Below are 19,208 nucleotides of genomic sequence, written 5' to 3'. Positions count from 1 at the left end.
TACGTCCTTCTTTCAATATATCTGCCAAGAAATAATTATTTAGAGTGACAGATATGTCATTTGTGTCACGTGACTTTTTGGGAAAGTGTATAATGTGTCATTGTCTGGGACTTGGTTTATACTGGCACAGCCTAAATTAGTCACCTTGAGACTTAGGTACACCGCTTGACCTGTCGTACTTGTTAAAGGAGAATTACAGAAGATCTAAACTTAAGTCAATGTTGAAAAATGTGAAATAAATCTCTCAAAGTGATACCTAATCTGAAGAAGAGCTTCTGTGCTTGTGCCCCTACAACACTTCCTGTCACGGTGCTCTGGCAGCTCAGTATTATCAAAGGGACACTCAATCAGATTTTGTCTTTTATTTCCTTAGCTTTCTGTGCTAGAGGATGCCCAATGTAATTATGATACCACTGAGCACAGAGCAGGAAGTGTTGTCATAGGTACAAAGGCAAGCAGCCTGCAACTTCAACCTCTAATAAGATACCATAGAGCAAATACACACAGGACCTATGGAATCTCTGGATATCTGTAAAAAAAAACAAAAACAATTATCATGTATGGTGTTTTTGAGAAATTGTGTTAAAAGGGGATGTCCAAAATATTGCTGCTTGGGAGCCCATGTGGGCATTTGCTGCTGGCAGTGACTAAAGGAGCATTACACAGCACCCATTGAAATCAATGGCAGCCTATTTGAACACTTTGCAACTGACTGCCACTGCCCTCATGCCCAGTCAGTCCCTAGTTGTATGTTACAGAAGTGATGACACAACAATTACAACGTGTACCTAATATAAAACTTTACTAAACCCTTTAGACTAAGACTGTGGGGATGGACGGAGGATGACCCGAGATTATAAAACAGATTTTACAGTAATCTGGGCTTTAAAACGCAGCTGGCGTGTGGGCCAGGTGATATCAGGGATTTAGTAGTAGCGTATGCAGGATTTTATGCGTAGACATCTATCTATCCTATTCATAAAGACAGTTAGGGCATTAAAAATTGGAAAGACAACACCGCAGTTTAGGGGTACTAGTGAGGGATGCCACCAAGAGACATATAACAAACATTTCTATTAGAGAGCTGCAGCTTAGGATAAGATGTATTTTAAATACAACAATGTTTGTGTGTGTGTAGGGGGTGGGGAAACACTTTATAGATAATGTAAAAATGTATAGAATACAACTACTATAATACTGCCCCCTATGTACAAGAATATAACTACTATAATACTGCCCCTATATACAAGAATATAACTACTATAATACTGCCCCTATATACAAGAATATAACTACTATAATACTGCCCCTATATACAAGAATATAACTACTATAATACTGCCCCCTATGTACAAGAATATAACTACTATAATACTGCCCCTATATACAAGAATATAACTACTATAATACTGCCTCCTATGTACAAGAATATAACTACTATAATACTGCCCCCTATGTACAAGAATATAACTACTATAATACTGCCCCTATATACAAGAATATAACTACTATAATACTGCCCCCTATATACAAGAATATAACTACTATAATACTGCCTCCTATGTACAAGAATATAACTACTATAATACTGCCCCTATATACAAGAATATAACTACTATAATACTGCTCCTATATACAAGAATATAACTACTATAATACTGCCCCTATATACAAGAATATAACTACTATAATACTGCCCCCTATATACAAGAATATAACTACTATAATACTGCCTCCTATGTACAAGAATATAACTACTATAATACTGCCCCTATATACAAGAATATAACTACTATAATACTGCTCCTATATACAAGAATATAACTACTATAATACTGCCCCTATATACAAGAATATAACTACTATAATACTGCCCCTATATACAAGAATATAACTACTATAATACTGCCCCCTATGTACAAGAATATTACTATAATACTGCCCCCTATATACAAGAATATAACTACTATAATACTGCCCCCTATATACAAGAATAGAACTACTATAATACTGCCCCTATGTACAAGAATATAACTACTATAATACTGCCCCCTATATACAAGAATAGAACTACTATAATACTGCCCCTATGTACAAGAATATAACCACTATAATACTACCCCCTCTATACAAGAATATAACCACTATAATACTGCTCCCTATATACAAGAATATAACTACTATAATACTGTCCCCTATATACAAGAATATAACTACTATAATACTGCTCCCTATATACAAGCATATAACTACCATAATACTGCCCCTATATACAAGAATATAACTACTATAATACTGCCCCTATATACAAGCATATAACTACTATAATACTGCTCCCTATATACAAGAATATAACTACCATAATACTGCCCCTATATACAAGAATATAACTACCATAATACTGCCCCTATATACAAGAATATAACTACTATAATACTGCCCCTATGTAAAAGACTAGAACTACTATAATACTACCCCCTATATACAAGAATATAACTACTATAATACTGCCCTATATACAAGAATATAACCACTATAATACTGCTCCCTATATACAAGATGTAACTACTATAATACTGCTCCCTATATACAAGAATATAACTACCATAATACTGCCCCTATATACAAGAATAGAACTACTATAATACTGCCCCTATGTACAAGAATATAACTACTATAATACTGCTCCTATATACAAGAATACAACTACTATAATACTGCCCTATATACAAGAATATAACCACTATAATACTGCTCCCTATATACAAGAATATAACTACTATAATACTGCTCCTATATACAAGAATATAACTACTATAATACTGCACTATATACAAGAATATAACCACTATAATACTGCTCCCTATATACAAGAATATAACTACTATAATAATTCCCCTATATACAAGAATATAACTACTATAATACTGCCTACTATATACAGGAATATAACTACTATAATACTGCTCCTATGTACAAGACTATAACTACAATACTGCTCCTATATACAAGAATATAATTACTATAATACTGCGCCCTATATACAAGAATATAACTACTATAATACTGCCTCTATATACAAGAATATAACTACTATAAGGCTGGGTTCACACAACCTATTTTCAGACGTAAACGAGGCGTATTATGCCTCGTTTTACGTCTGAAAATAGGGCTACAATACGTCGGCAAACATCTGCCCATTCATTTGAATGGGTTTGCCGACGTACTGTGCAGACGACCTGTTATTTACGCGTCGTCGTTTGACAGCTGTCAAACGACGACGCGTAAAAATACAGCCTCGTCAAAAGAAGTGCAGGACACTTCTTTGGACGTTTTTGGAGCTGTTTTCTCATAGACTCCAATGAAAACAGCTCCAAAAACGGACGTAAAAACCGCCGCGAAAACGGCGCGAAAAATGCGAGTTGGTCAAAAAACTTCTGAAAAGCAGGGTCTGTTTTCCCTTGAAAACAGCTCTGGATTTTCAGACGTTTTTGGTCACTACGTGTGCACATACCCTAATACTGCCCCTATATACAAGAATATAACTACTATAATACTGCTCCTATATATAAGAATATAACTACTATAATACTGCCCCCTATGTACAAGAATATAACTACTATAATACTGCCCCCTATATACAAGAATATAACTACTATAATATTGCCCCCTATATACAAGAATATAACTACTATAATACTGCCCCCTATGTACAAGAATATGACTATAATACTGCCCCCTATATACAAGAATATAACTACTATAATATTGCCCCCTATGTACAAGAATATAACTACTATAATACTGCCCCCTATATACAAGAATATAACTACTATAATATTGCCCCCTATATACAAGAATATAACTACTATAATACTGCCGCTATGTACAAGAATATAACTACTATAATACTGCCCCTATATACAAGAATATAACTACTATAATATTGCCCCCTATGTACAAGAATATAACTACTATAATACTGCCCCCTATATACAAGAATATAACTACTATAATATTGCCCCCTATATACAAGAATATAACTACTATAATACTGCCCCCTATGTACAAGAATATTACTATAATACTGCCCCCTATATACAAGAATATAACTACTATAATATTGCCCCCTATGTACAAGAATATAACTACTATAATACTGCCCCCTATATACAAGAATATAACTACTATAATACTGCCTCCTATGTACAAGAATATAACTACTATAATACTGCCGCTATGTACAAGAATATAACTACTATAATACTGCCCCCTATATACAAGAATATAACTACTATAATACTGCCCCATACATACAAGAATATAACTACTATAATACTGCCCCTTATGTACAAGAATATAACTACTATAATATTGCCCCCTATGTACAAGAATATAACTACTATAATACTGCCGCTATGTACAAGAATATAACTACTATAATACTGCCCCTTATGTACAAGAATATAACTACTATAATACTGCTCCTATATACAAGAATATAACTACTATAATATTGCCCCTTATGTACAAGAATATAACTACTATAATACTGCCGCTATGTACAAGAATATAACTACTATAATATTGCCCCCTATGTACAAGAATATAACTACGTTAACACTGCTGCTTATGGATAAATGTATGAACCAGAAAAGGTTTTAGAATGCTGAAGTTGTTCTTTTATAGATCTGATGAGCATGGTGAAGCGTGTTTCCCTTTTACTACAGTACAGGAGTGATTGAGTGCTATATTTTTGGCAGCTGAAAAACTGCTAGCATTCCAAGCGGGTGTGTAACGCCATTCTTGGTGTGCATCAGGTCAAAACCGATTGGTCAAGCTAAGGTTGGCTGACATACTGTACAACGCAAACAGTGTTCCCAGCTTAGAATATCCTCCAATCTCGGAGCACCCCCCCCCCATCACCCCGTCAGAATGGAGTCGGCTCCGGGAGACACCAAGTGGCGTCCAATCTGAAGTAGCACTCTATTCCAATACAAGTAGCTTAGACACAATGTTATTGGAAATGTAACGTTCAAGACTTCGCCGTCCCTCCGGCATAGGACGTAGACTCGTCTATTCCATTTACACAGTATCCAGCTTGTGCGGTGATGTACAAGCGGGCACTTGGATGGATGTAAACAACTGGCAGATATAGTAAAGGCCGAGAGAGTATAGGAGGGGACGAGCTGTGTCACCTCCTTGTAGTTCCTTGTCCTCAAACGCCCGTCTGGACAGAGGCCCAGAGCTTGTTAATGTAAAACTGACAGTCTGCACGTAGCTGTCTGCAGACACACAAACACAGCGAGTGAACAACCAGGACATCACAACTTGTACTGTTGTTCCACATCGACTATGAGCAAAAGCAGCTTAACCCTGCGCACGCTGATATCCCCCATACACATCCGCTAAGGAAATGTCTGTAAATGGTGATGACAAGTGCTCTATGGCAATACTACAGGAACAAACCCGAGGAAGTAATAGATGTTAATTAATGAAAGGACATTTCTTAACGCTGAAGCACGCCACGCCGTCAGGTTATAACTTGCCACATGGTCAATACCCTAAATTTGCATAAAGGGCAACTCCAGTCACAGCGGATATCAACATGAACAGTGCGGTAATCATTCCTAAATTAAATGGTAAATACATATTATAAAATAGGCTTTCCTAACTTCTGTCATATTATATTGATTGCACACTAATATAACTACTAGAATACTGTCCCCTATGTACAAGAATATAACTACTAGAATACTGCCCCTATGTACAAGAATATAACTACTATAATACTGCCCCCTATATACAAGAATATAACTACTATAATACTTCCCCCTATATACAAGAATATAACTACTATAATACTGTCCCGATATACAAGAATATAACTACTATAATACTGCTCTCTACGTACAAAAATATAACTACTATAATACTGCTCCTATATACAAGAATATAACTACTATAATACTGCTCCCCATGTACAAGAATATAACTACTATAATACTGCTCCTATATACAAGAATATAACTACTATAATACTGCACCCTATATACAAGAATATAACTACTATAATACTGTCCCTATATACAAGAATATAACTACTATAATACTGTCTCTATATACAAGAATATAACTACTATAATACTGCCCCCTATATACAAGAATATAACTACTATAATACTGCCTCCTATATACAAGAATATAACTACTATAATACTGCCCCTATGTACAAGAATATAACTTCTATAATACTGCCCCTATATACAAGAATATAACAACTATAATACTGTCTCTATATACAAGAATATAACTACTATAATACTGCCCCCTATATACAAGAATATAACTACTATAATACTTCCCCCTATATACAAGAATATAACTACTAGAATACTGCCCCATATACACAAGAATATAAGTACTATACTACTGCTTCCTATATACAAGAATATAACTATAATACTACCCCTATGTACAAGAATATAACTACTATAATACTGCCCCTATATACAATAGAACTACTATAATACTGTCTCTATATACAAGAATATAACTACTATAATACTGCCCCCTATGTACAAGAATGTAACTACTATAATACTACCCCTATATACAAGAATATAACTACTATAATACTACCCCTATATACAAGAATATAACTACTATAATACTGCTCCTATGTACAAGAATATAACTACTATAATACTGCTCCTATGTACAAGAATATAACTACTATAATACTGCCCCCTATGTACAAGAATGTAACTACTATAATACTGCCCCTATATACAAGAATATAACTACTATAATACTGCCCCTATATACAAGAATATAACTACTATACTACTGCTTCCTATATACAAGAATATAACTATAATACTACCCCTATGTACAAGAATATAACTACTATAATACTGCTCCTATATACAAGAATATAACTACTATAATACTGCCTCCTATTTACAAGAATATAAGTACTATAATACTGCCCCTATGTACAAGAATATAACTACACTACTGCTTCCTATATACAAGAATATAACTACTATAATACTGCTCCCTATATACAAGAATATAACTACTATAATACTGCTCCTATGTACAAGAATATAACTACTATAATACTGCTCCTATATACAAGAATAGAACTACTATAATACTACCCCTATGTACAAGAATATAACTACTATACTACTGCCTCCTATATACAAGAATATAACTACTATAATACTGTCCCTATATACAAGAATATAACTACTATAATACTGCTCCTATATACAAGAATATATCTACTATAATACTGCCCCTATATACAAGAATATAACTACTATAATACTGCCCCCTATATACAAGAATATAACTACTAGAATACTGCTCCTATATACAAGAATATATCTACTATAATACTGCCCCCTCTGTACAAGAATATAACTACTATAATACTGCCACTATATACAAGAATATAACTACTATAATACTGCCCCCTATATACAAGAATATAACTACTATAATACTGCCCCTATATACAAGAATATAACTACTATAATACTGCCCCCTATATACAGATCTGAATGGTTAGGAACATTTTCTTATCTGACTGAAAGCTCTTCTATGATTTACAGATTTTTTTCCCCTTACAATAGTGGTCACGGTTAGTGTCGCTGATATCAAAGTAAGGGTATGTTCACACGCACTGTTTTCAGACGTAATTACGCCTGAAAAAACAGCTTCATTACGCCTACAAACATCTGCCCATTGCTTTCAATGGGAATTACGATGTTCTGTTCCCACGAGCCTTTATTTTACGCGTCGCTTTCAAAATACGGCGCGTAAAATTACGGCTTGTCAAAAGAAGTGCAGGAGCGTTTTTGGAGGCGTTTTTCATTAACTCCATTGAAAAACAGTTCCAAAAACGGCCGTAAAAAACGCTGCGAAATACGCGAGTTCTTAAAAAAACGTCTGAAAATCAGGAGCTGGTAGGAGGATGTGTATACGATACGTCAGGTGGGTAATTTGCCTGGTAAATATATAGGTGATCGGGTCCTTCCTGTGACAGGTAAACTGAGGCTACAGATTAATCAGCTTTGTTAACAGGAGAATTGAGAACAATGGGACAGAATACTCAGAAGCTGGCAGTCCCTCTAGCCTTCCTAGCGGGGATTCTCCCATGTGAAGGTCATTTGGGGCAAAGCAAGGATTTCATATGGGACAATTCCAATTGAAGAGGTAGAAATGACATTATGACTGATGCCGAGTGCACACAGGGACATTGCGTTACTGGGAAACCATCAAATCTGAATAATTGCAAAAAATGTCTGGTACATGCAAGTAAACAACACCATTTATGTACAACGTAAAATCCACACCCTTTATTATATGACAGCAGTTGGCCTTAAAGGGGTTGTCCATATCTAAAAAAAAAGGGCCTTCTATTTTCCCGAATGAGCGCCACTCTTGTGTATGGGCTGTGTCTTATATTGCAGCTCAGCCCCATTCACCGACTGGACCTCAGGTATAAAAACTTGTGCAGATGAAAAGGTAAGTACAAATTTGCAATAACAGCCAATCAGCTTGCTCATATTATAGCCCAACATGCACTGGGAAATGACAGCTGTAATCTGATTGGTTGCTACCTCCTCTCTTTGCCTGTACTAGTTGTTCTACATGTTAATCTTATGTGCCAAATAATCTCCCTAAAGAAGGATGAGGGGGGCAATCTCAAGAAAATTGAAAAGGGGGTCCGAGATGCTGGAGACATGATGATCAGCTAAAGGCCTCTACACCTCACAGTGCTCGGCTATCACCGGCGGTCCCATAGACAGTAAATGGAGGGGCAGTGCTATTGCTTGAACTACCTCTCCAGTCATTCGGAGGAACGGGACCCCCGTTCTTGTATTTGGTGGGAGTCCCAGCGGTCAGACCCCCAAGGTTCAGCATGTTATCACCTATCCTGTGGTTAGGGGATAACATTAAATCTTGGGACAACCCCTTTAAGACAGGGGATTTCTTTGTCAAGACCCACATGGGTTACTTAACATACCTTGGTGTATGAAGTATATGACCACGTTTTCTAGGGGTGTTATACTCATAAAAGCCCACGAGGTACTCTGTATCAAGGTTTGACAACGGCAGCTCTCTCCTCAAAAGTTTAAGTCCCCTGCTTCTCTTTACATATGCACAGTTAAATTATACAACTTTGCCCTCCTGCAGTCACCACTAGGGGGAGCTTACTGCATACAGATTGATACAGCTCCCTAATAATAATTCTGTAAGCAGTGACCTCCCCCTAGTGGTGAATGCAGGCAGCTGGAATTTTATAATGTAACTCTATGGCTGTATGAAAGTTACAGCCATGTAACTTTGAGCTATGTAGGAAAGTAAAAAAAAAAAAAAAAAGGAGTGCATTGCAGTTATGGGTACATTGCAGACTTTGCCGAATATACAATGAAGCCCTGACTCACGGCTTCTTGATATTATTCATCCAATACAATGCCCCTTTGTGTGCCCTGGCAACAACAAGAGACTCCAATGTTGCTTGTGTCATACAACTGTTAGGGCTAAGTCCAGTAATTTTTGGCTGCACCAGACTGTATAGTGGCAGAATAGAAATAGTATCACATGGTGACCTGTCTTGCAGGAATTTTCCATTATTTTCCTTAGGTGTGAGCAGGTAATGACACCAAGTTCCCCCATCATTGCATCAAAGTCACATGGTTGATCACAGAACTGTGCATTATACAGTCCCACCACATTCCTTTTATAAGGGCAAGGTTCTTTTTAAATTCATTTACACATCAGTCTGTTATAGATACTGTGAAAGCGCATACACGGCATTGCAACGAGTTGCACGTTGGACTAAGGTATTGTCATAGACGAAACTAAGACTTAATCTGAGGTGTTTCTAGAATGATTTCCTGCTCTCCTTTCGCAATGGCTGGAATGAATCACTGCATAACGTGCTTACTTATTCAGCTCTGCAAAACAAACCAACGAGAGAATGATGGGATGTTGCCCTCTTGTGGTAAATATAAATAATTGTTATACTTCTCAAAAAGTTTTATTGGGTCACCTGTTGAGAGCTGAGGCTTATTACATCTTGTTACAATGTTATCAGCCAGGACAGTTTTGATGCATAACATAATTGTATTTGCCTTGGCAGCAGCTGCCTGGCATTAGTTGTTACAGTAAGACACTATTTCAAGCTGGAAAAAAACAAACAAAAACTAAAATTGTATTAATTGTTCGAATATCTCAGAAACCAGTATGAGAATTTCATAGTAAATCACCTTCACAAAGCCAGGATTAAAAACGTCCAAACATAATCTGCTTGGCAGAGCCAGTGAAGTCCATGGGTATACCTATTTACCAGACATCGTGGAATGCCACCACTCCCCAATGTGTGCTGGTGTTACCTGGTGAAATCAAAGGGTGCCATCACAGTACTGCTGCTCACCAGCCACCTTATGACATCACAAGGTCCTACAACTCACCAGTGACATCACTAGGTGCCACCACTCTTTTCAATCGCAAACTGCTGCAGTACAGTTGTTATATCCTAGTGTGGCACCACTCACTGGTGACATCACATAATGGACATCGGTGACATCATGAAGTACTGTCACTAAATTGTAAAATAACTGTCCCACCACTCATCCGGTAACATCAGGGGTGCCACGACTCACATGTTATAGGTCTTTACTGCCACACAATTGTGACTAAATGGGGTTACTAGCTTTACATAGTGAAATGACCAGTCACATCGCTAGATTAATCTGTAATATGATAGGGCTGCTCCAGCTAACTGGTGGCATCAGATTTTGGAGAGATTACAGACTTCCATCAATCACTGGTTCTGTCATGACATCATAGCAGGATGGTCACATCACAGGATTTAATAGTGGCATGATGTCATCATAGTGGAGATAGTCTTTCACATTTTACCTACAATATTATGTATAGTTACAAAAGTTTACTTGTTATGATCCAGATTCTTCAAATCATTCGCACGTATTGTATTTGGACACCAAGGTTTTAAAAGACTTCCAGATGATGGGGTCTGAGCTACACAATGTGCCCCCTCCTCTTTGCATCTCCTCATTATTACGGTTCATATCACCAATACAGGCCCAACCTGCGGAGTCAGACCAAGTCACACACCACTTAGAGTGGTCAACATGAGACGAGAAATTAATAGCAGAGCCAAAGGAGATGGTCTGAATGTCATATGTGTGATATGTCAAAGAGCAGTTGGATGGAAGGATGCCCCGGGAATTCAACCAGAACTGCACACACAGGTCCGACTTCAAGACCTCCGACACCCATCCGGAGTACAGATCTGTGGAGAGAATACAGGTTGTGAAAAGTAAACAGTAATACTCCTATAAGTGTAAAGGATCTGCCAGACAACTTCTGTGTCGACGCCCATAGGTAATCAGTCTGCACCTGCTTCTATGTCTGTGAGACTGACTCCATCTTCCACCATTCAGGATGGCAGGCTTAGGAGTGGGAGAGCCTATCACAGCGTGGCCAGACGGAGCTAGCTCCCGCCCTCTGTCTATTTATGCCTGCCTTTCCTGTTCCTCCTTTGCTTGTGATTCTTCTCTGCTGGTTTCCTGGCCCTGCTGCAGCTTCTTGAACTACTGATCCTCTGCTTGTGTTTGACCTTGGCTTTACTGACCACTCTTCTGCTCTGCGTTTTTGTACCTCGCTCATCTCCTGGTTTGACTCGGCTCGTTCACTTAGCTTGTTGCTCACGGTGTCCCCGTGGGCAACTTTCCCATTTCCCTGTCTTCTTGTACCCTTGTCTGTTTGTCTGTCGTGCACCTATTGAGTTTAGGAACCGTCGCCCAGTTGTACCCCGTCGCCTAGGGCGGGTCGTTGCAAGTAGGCAGGGACTGAGTGGCGGGTAGATTAGGGCTCACTTGTCTGTCTCCCTACCCCGACATTACAATAAGATTACAGCTCCTGAGCTTCTTCTTACGCTGTAACATCTTATTACAGTAACCCGGGTCCTCATCCTCTTATTACCCCTGTAACATCTTATTACAGTAACCCGGCTCCTGATCCTCTTATTACCCTGTAACATCTTATTACAGTAATCCGGCTCCTGATCCTCTTATTACCCTGTAACATCTTATTACAGTAACCCGGCTCCTGATCCTCTTATTACCCTGTAACATCTTATTACAGTAACCCGGCTCCTGATCCTCTTATTACCCTGTAACCTCTTATTACAGTAACCTGGCTCCTGATCCTCTTATTACCCCTGTAACATCTTATTACAGTAACCCGGCTCCTGATCCTCTTATTACCCTGTAACATCTTATTACAGTAACCCGGCTCCTGATCTTCTTATTACCCTGTAACATCTTATTACAGTAACCCGGCTCCTGATCCTCTTATTACCCTGTAACATCTTATTACAGTAACCCGGCTCCTGATCCTCTTATTACCCTGTAACATCTTATTACAGTAACCCGGCTCCTGATCCTCTTATTACCCCTGTAACATCTTATTACAGTAACCCGGCTCCTGATCCTCTTATTACCCTGTAACATATTATTACAGTAACCCGGCCCCTGATCCTCTTATTACCCCTGTAACATCTTATTACAGTAACCCGGCTCCTGATCCTCTTATTACCCTGTAACATCTTATTACAGTAATCCGGCTCCTGATCCTCTTATTACCCTGTAACATCTTATTACAGTAACCCGGCTCCTGATCCTCTTATTACCCTGTAACATCTTATTACAGTAACCCGGCTCCTGATCCTCTTATTACCCTGTAACCTCTTATTACAGTAACCCGGCTCCTGATCCTCTTATTACCCCTGTAACATCTTATTACAGTAACCCGGCTCCTGATCCTCTTATTACCCTGTAACATCTTATTACAGTAACCCGGCTCCTGATCTTCTTATTACCCTGTAACATCTTATTACAGTAACCCGGCTCCTGATCCTCTTATTACCCTGTAACATCTTATTACAGTAACCCGGCTCCTGATCCTCTTATTACCCTGTAACATCTTATTACAGTAACCCGGCTCCTGATCCTCTTATTACCCTGTAACATCTTATTACAGTAACCCGACTCCTGATCCTCTTATTACCCCTGTAACCTCTTATTACAGTAACCCGGCTCCTGATCCTCTTATTACCCCTGTAACATCTTATTACAGTAACTCGGCTCCTGATCCTCTTATTACCCTGTAACCTCTTATTACAGTAACCCGGCTCCTGATCCTCTTATTACCCTGTAACATCTTATTACAGTAACTCGGCTCCTGATCCTCTTATTACCCTGTAACCTCTTATTATAGTAACCCTGGCTCCTGATCCTCTTATTACCCTGTAACATCTTATTACAGTAACCCGGCTCCTGATCTTCTTATTACCCTGTAACATCTTATTACAGTAACCCGGCTCCTGATCCTCTTATTACCCTGTAACATCTTATTACAGTAACCCGGCTCCTGATCCTCTTATTACCCTGTAACATCTTATTACAGTAACCCGGCTCCTGATCCTCTTATTACCCCTGTAACATCTTATTACAGTAACCCGGCTCCTGATCCTCTTATTACCCTGTAACATCTTATTACAGTAACCCGGCTCCTGATCCTCTTATTACCCCTGTAACATCTTATTACAGTAACCCGGCTCCTGATCCTCTTATTACCCTGTAACATCTTATTACAGTAACCCGGCTCCTGATCCTCTTATTACCCTGTAACATCTTATTACAGTGACCCGGCTCCTGATCCTCTTATTACCCTGTAACATCTTATTACAGTAACCCGGCTCCTGAGCCTCTTATTACCCCTATAACATCTTATTACAGTAACCCGGCTCCTGATCCTCTTATTACCCTGTAACATCTTATTACAGTAACCCGGCCCCTGATCCTCTTATTACCCCTGTAACATCTTATTACAGTAACCCGGCTCCTGATCCTCTTATTACCCCTGTAACATCTTATTACAGTAACCCGGCTCCTGATCCTCTTATTACCCTGTAACATCTTATTACAGTAACCCGGCTCCTGATCCTCTTATTACCATGTAACATCTTATTACAGTAACCCGGCTCCTGATCCTCTTATTACCCTGTAACATCTTATTACAGTAACCCGGCTCCTGAACCTCTTATTACAGTAACCCGGCTCCTGATCCTCTTATTACCCCTGTAACATCTTATTATAGTAACCCGGCTCCTGATCCTCTTATTACCCCTGTAACATCTTATTACAGTAACCCGGCTCCTGATCCTCTTATTACCCTGTAACATCTTATTACAGTAACCCGGCTCCTGATCCTCTTATTACCCGGTTACTTCTTTTTACAAAAGAAAGAAATTATCCTATTAAATAACCCAAACAATGCAAAATAAATAAATGCACGGTGCCGTCCAATATTAAATATAAAAAGAAAAATAATAATTGAACAAAACCAGCACACTTTGGGTAAGATATAAGTAGCAAGATACAAAATATTTAATTATTAAAATATTTGACAATGGTCAATGAAATCTGAGAGTACAAAAAACACAAAATACATGTTATAATAAAAACAGTATTCCATCCTCTCGGGCAATAATATATGCATCCAAGCAGTCCTTATCCTTTCCAGGACATAAGCAATGTTGAACTAGAGGATAAGTCATCCACATGTAAGAATAACCGGGTTATGAATATGTACCAAGGTGAAGAGCAGATCAATCCCTTTAGGAGATTGACATCATCAGGTTCCCTTCATGTATTGGCGGGAGAGATGTATGAGACGCTCCCCAGGTGAAACCAACAAACAATGATTACCGGTATTACTGGAATTCATTCACCGGTACCTTGAAAATGGAAGTATAGCACAGGTCCCAAAACGTCTTTCAGGACGGGGTCCAGTTAGAACAGAGCTCGGCCAAATCTCAGTCCTCCGTAACGTTCCTCATAGATCCAGACCAAGCCTTAAAGGCTATCTATCTTTACACCTCCTCTCGTTCAGGCGTGGTGCAGGTTGAAGTAAGCTTCTCACAGTCTAGAGTTAGATCCAGAACAGGTACACTGTGTGGGACGTCAAAACACGTGTCAGAGAATTCAAGTGGCTAACGCGTTTCATCCCTTCCGGGACTTCCTCAATGCCATTATAGCCCTCCAGGTATGTGCCGTTTATATAGGGTTCAATGACCCGAAATGTATAAGATATATATTGAATACGTTCTCACAACCCTAAGAAATGCTTTCATCTTGTAATGTGAGCCCTAATCTACCCACCACTCAGTCCCTGCCTACTTGCACGGCCCGTCCTAGGCGACGGCGTACAACTGGACGACTGTCCCTACGCTCAATATGTGCACGACAGACAAACAGACAAGGGTACACAGAAGCTAAGGAAAATGGGGCAGTTGCCCACGGCGTAGTCCGTAAAGCCAGGGTCAAAATGAAGCAAGGTCAAGAATAATAGCAGGAGCAGCAGAGCCAGGAAAATCACAGGCAAAGTACAAGCAACAACTGAAGGTATAAATAGACCGAGGGCGGGAGCTAGAACCGTCTGGCTAGGCCGCGATAGGCTCTCCCACTCCTCAGCCTCCCAGCCTGAGTGGTAGCAGATGGAGTCACTCTATCAGACCTAGGCACAGATGCAGACTGATTAACCACGGGCGTCGACACACAAGCGGTGTCTGGCAGATCCTTTACAGTACCCCCCCCCCCTTTTATGAGGGGCCACTGGACCCTTTCTAGGTGGACCTGGCTTATTGGGGAACCGAAGATGGAACCTCCCGAGCAATACCCCAGCGTGAACATCCCGGGCGGGTACCCAAGTCCTCTCCTCAGGCCCGTATCCTCTCCAATGGACCAGGTACTGGAGGGAGCCTTGGACCATCCGGCTATCCACAATCTTGGCCACCTCGAAATTCTACCCCCTCAGGGGTGAGAACACGGACCGGAGGTTTCCTCGAGGTAGCCAAGGACGGGGAGCAGCGATTAAGGAGGGAGGCATGAAACACGTCGTGTAATCGAAAAGACGGGGGTAACTCCAGTCGGAAGGAGACAGGGTTAAGGACTTCAATGACCTTGTACGGCCCTATATACCGGAGAGCAAATTTTTTGGACGGGACTTTAAGGCGCAAATTTTTTTAAGACAGCCACACCAGATCCCCGACCACAAACAAGGGGTTAGCAGAACGTCTTCTATCTGCCTGAGTCTTTTGTATGCTCTCTGACGCCTCTAGGTTCTTCTAAATCTGGGCCCGGACTGTGCACAGTTCCCGATGAACGACATCTACCTCGGAATTGTTGGAACCACCAGGTGAAACGGAGGAGAACCGTGGATTAAACCCAAAATTACAGAAAAAGGGGGAGACCCCTGACTAGTTACTGACCCGGTTATTAAGGGAAAATTCGGCGAGGGAAATGAAGGAGACCCAATCATAATGACAGTCAGAGATAAAACACCTTAAATATTGTTCTAGAGACTGATTAGTCCTCTCAGTTTGGCCATTAGTTTCAGGATGGAAGGCAGAGGAGAAGGACAGATCAATCTCCAACTTTTTACAGAAGGCTCTCCAAAACAATGAAACAAATTGTACCCCTCTGTCAGAAACAATATTGACAGGAACCCCATGGAGACGCAGGATGTCTTTGACAAACAAGGTAGCTAGCGTCTTGGCATTGGGTAGTTTCTTGAGGGGCACCAAGTGGCACATCTTACTGAAGCGGTCTACTACAACCCACACCACGACTTGCCTTGGGATGGAGGCAGATCGGTGATAAAATCCATGGAGATATGGGTCCAAGGTCTCTGGGGAATGGGCAAAAGAACATAGTAAGCCCGCTGGACGGGACCTGGGAATCTTGGACCTAGCACAAATTTCACAAGCGGCGACGTAGGCCTAAACGTCTTTAGGCAACCCAAGCCACCAATAGTTTCTGGCAATGAGGTGCTTGGTACCCAGATAGTGCAGAGTCATGATTTTCCCTGAGTACCCTTAGCCGGTATTGCAGGGGAACAAACAGCTTGTTCTCAGGAAGGTTCCCGGGAGCTGAACCTTGATCAGCCGCAATTTCGGAGAATCAACAGAGGAAATGATTATACCTGGGGGCAAAACACAAGCAGGATCTTCCTCCGAAGGAGGGCTGGCCATGAAGCTACGCGACAGTGCATCAGCTTTAATATTTTTAGACCCAGCCCTATAGGTGACCACAAAGTTGAATCTCGTAAAAAACAACGCCCATCGAGCTTGTTTCGGGTTTAGCCTCCGGGCAGATTCTAGGAAAGCCAGATTCTTGTAGTCGGTAAGGACCGTTACTTGGTGCCTAACCCCCTCCAAGAAGTGGCGCCACTCTTCAAATGCCCATTTAATGGCTAAGAGTTCGCGGTTGCCAATGTCATAGTTACTCTCAGTGGGCGAGAACTTCCTGGAGAAGTAGGCACAGGGACGGAGATGGGTGAGGGACCTGGTACCCTGGGACAAGACAGCCCCCACTCCCACCTCGGAGGCGTCAACCTCCACGATGAATGGCTCCATTTGGTTAGGATGAATCAGCACTGGGGCCGAAATAAAGCACTTCTTAAAGGAACAGTGTCGCCACAAAAAAATTTTTAATATCAGTTTGATGTTAGTGTTTTATTAAAAACGTTTGTATTTATTTGTGTGTTACTTTTTTTTATTTTTACACTTTTTCTTCCCTATGGGGGCTGCCATTTTTTTTTCCATTTCTGTATGTGTCGATTAACGACACATACAGACATGGAATACGGCAGCTCCGGTCCCATAGGGACTACGAACGGGGCCCGTTCCATTCACTATGGTGTACGCCGTCTGTGTGGGAACGGCGCATGCGCCGCTCCCACACAGTCCAATTTGAAATGCGCGCCGTCCGGCGCCATTTTCCTGTGGACCGGAAGTCGCGGCCGGACAGTAAGATTACTACTTCCGGTCGCGGCTTCCGGACTTGTGCACATGGAGCAGCGGCAGACGACGGAGCGGACGGTCCGGTGGGAGCGGCGGTGACTGGAGCAGGTAAGTGATTTCTATGTATGTTCGTGTTTTACTGTGTGTTTACTAGTGTATGTTAACCTACTACACTGTGTGTTAGCTCAAAAAATGGCGACACACAGTGTAGGAGGTTAGACCGTTCAATCCCCTCGTTTCTCCCGGCACTAGCCAGGATAAAGGAGGGGGGGATTCTGAGAGCTCACTAGAGCGAGGGATTTTTTCCCAATTTGGCAGCATAAAGCAATGTGGTTAGTTTACCGCATGCAATGCTGCAATTTTGGGAATTGCTCCATCTAGTGACCAGCAATGGGAAATATTATAAATTGAATCCAATTTATAGTATTTCCTGACTCGTGAAAAAAATAAAAAACATTAGAACAATGTTTAATCACCTACACACTAACTGTTTAATAAAAAAAAAAAAAATAGAACCGTCTGGCCAGGCCGCGATAGGCTCTCCCACTCCTCAGCCTCCCAGCCTAAGTGGTGGCAGATGGAGTCACTCTATCAGACCTGGGCACAGATGCAGACAGATTAACCAAGGGCGTCGACCCAGAAGCTGTGTCTGGCAGATCCTTTACACTTCTACTTTGAAAACGAATGGGTGTGTCTAATTTAAATTGGGAATCAACCCTATATAAACGGCACATACCTGGAGGGCTATAACGGCATTAAGTCCCGGAAGGGATGAAACGCGTTAGCAAATTGAATTCTCTGTTGACACGTGTGTTTTGACGTCACACACCGTGTACCTGTTCTGGATCTAACTCTAGACTGTGAGAAGCTTACTTCAACCTGCACCACACCTGAACGTGAGGAGGTGTAAAGGTAGATAGATCCAGACCAAGCCGCAAAGGCTATGAGGAACGTTACGGAGGACTGAGATATGCCCGGGCTCTGTTCTAACTGGACCCCGTCCTGAAAGACGTTTTGGGACCTGTGCTATACTTCCGTTTTCAAGGTACCGGTGAACGAATACTCAGCCACGAGGCTGGAATCATTGTTTGTTGGTTTCACCTGGGGAGCGTCTCATACATCTCTCCCGCCAATACATGAAGGGAACCTGATGATGTCAATCTCCTAAAGGGATTGATCTGCTCTTCACCTTGGTACATATTCATAACCCGGTTATTCTTACTTACATGTGGATGACTTATCCTCTAGTTCAACATTGCTTATGTCCTGGAAAGGATAAGGACTGCTTGGATGC

At 40.7% G+C, this 19,208-nt stretch overlaps 1 protein-coding gene across 12 annotated transcripts in view; it reads right to left on the bottom strand.

Moving 5' to 3' along the window:
- Positions 1 to 10,038: 10,038 nt before the first annotated feature.
- DNASE2 (deoxyribonuclease 2, lysosomal) overlaps positions 10,039 to 19,208 on the bottom strand; it is a 69,147-nt gene continuing 59,977 nt past the window's right edge. For 11 of the 12 annotated variants that reach the window (XM_075859087.1, XM_075859085.1, XM_075859083.1 and 8 more), the window contains one exon: positions 10,039 to 11,338. In XM_075859087.1, the coding sequence (XP_075715202.1) occupies positions 11,001 to 11,338 (338 nt within the window). In that variant the 3' untranslated portion in view covers positions 10,039 to 11,000. The remainder of the gene's footprint in view (positions 11,339 to 19,208) is intronic. The other variant, XR_012882581.1, reaches the window with a different exon arrangement.

Source organism: Rhinoderma darwinii, chromosome 3 (assembly GCF_050947455.1).
Source record: "Rhinoderma darwinii isolate aRhiDar2 chromosome 3, aRhiDar2.hap1, whole genome shotgun sequence".
NCBI classification, from domain to species: domain Eukaryota; kingdom Metazoa; phylum Chordata; class Amphibia; order Anura; family Rhinodermatidae; genus Rhinoderma; species Rhinoderma darwinii.
This window is presented reverse-complemented; position numbering and strand designations above follow the sequence as displayed.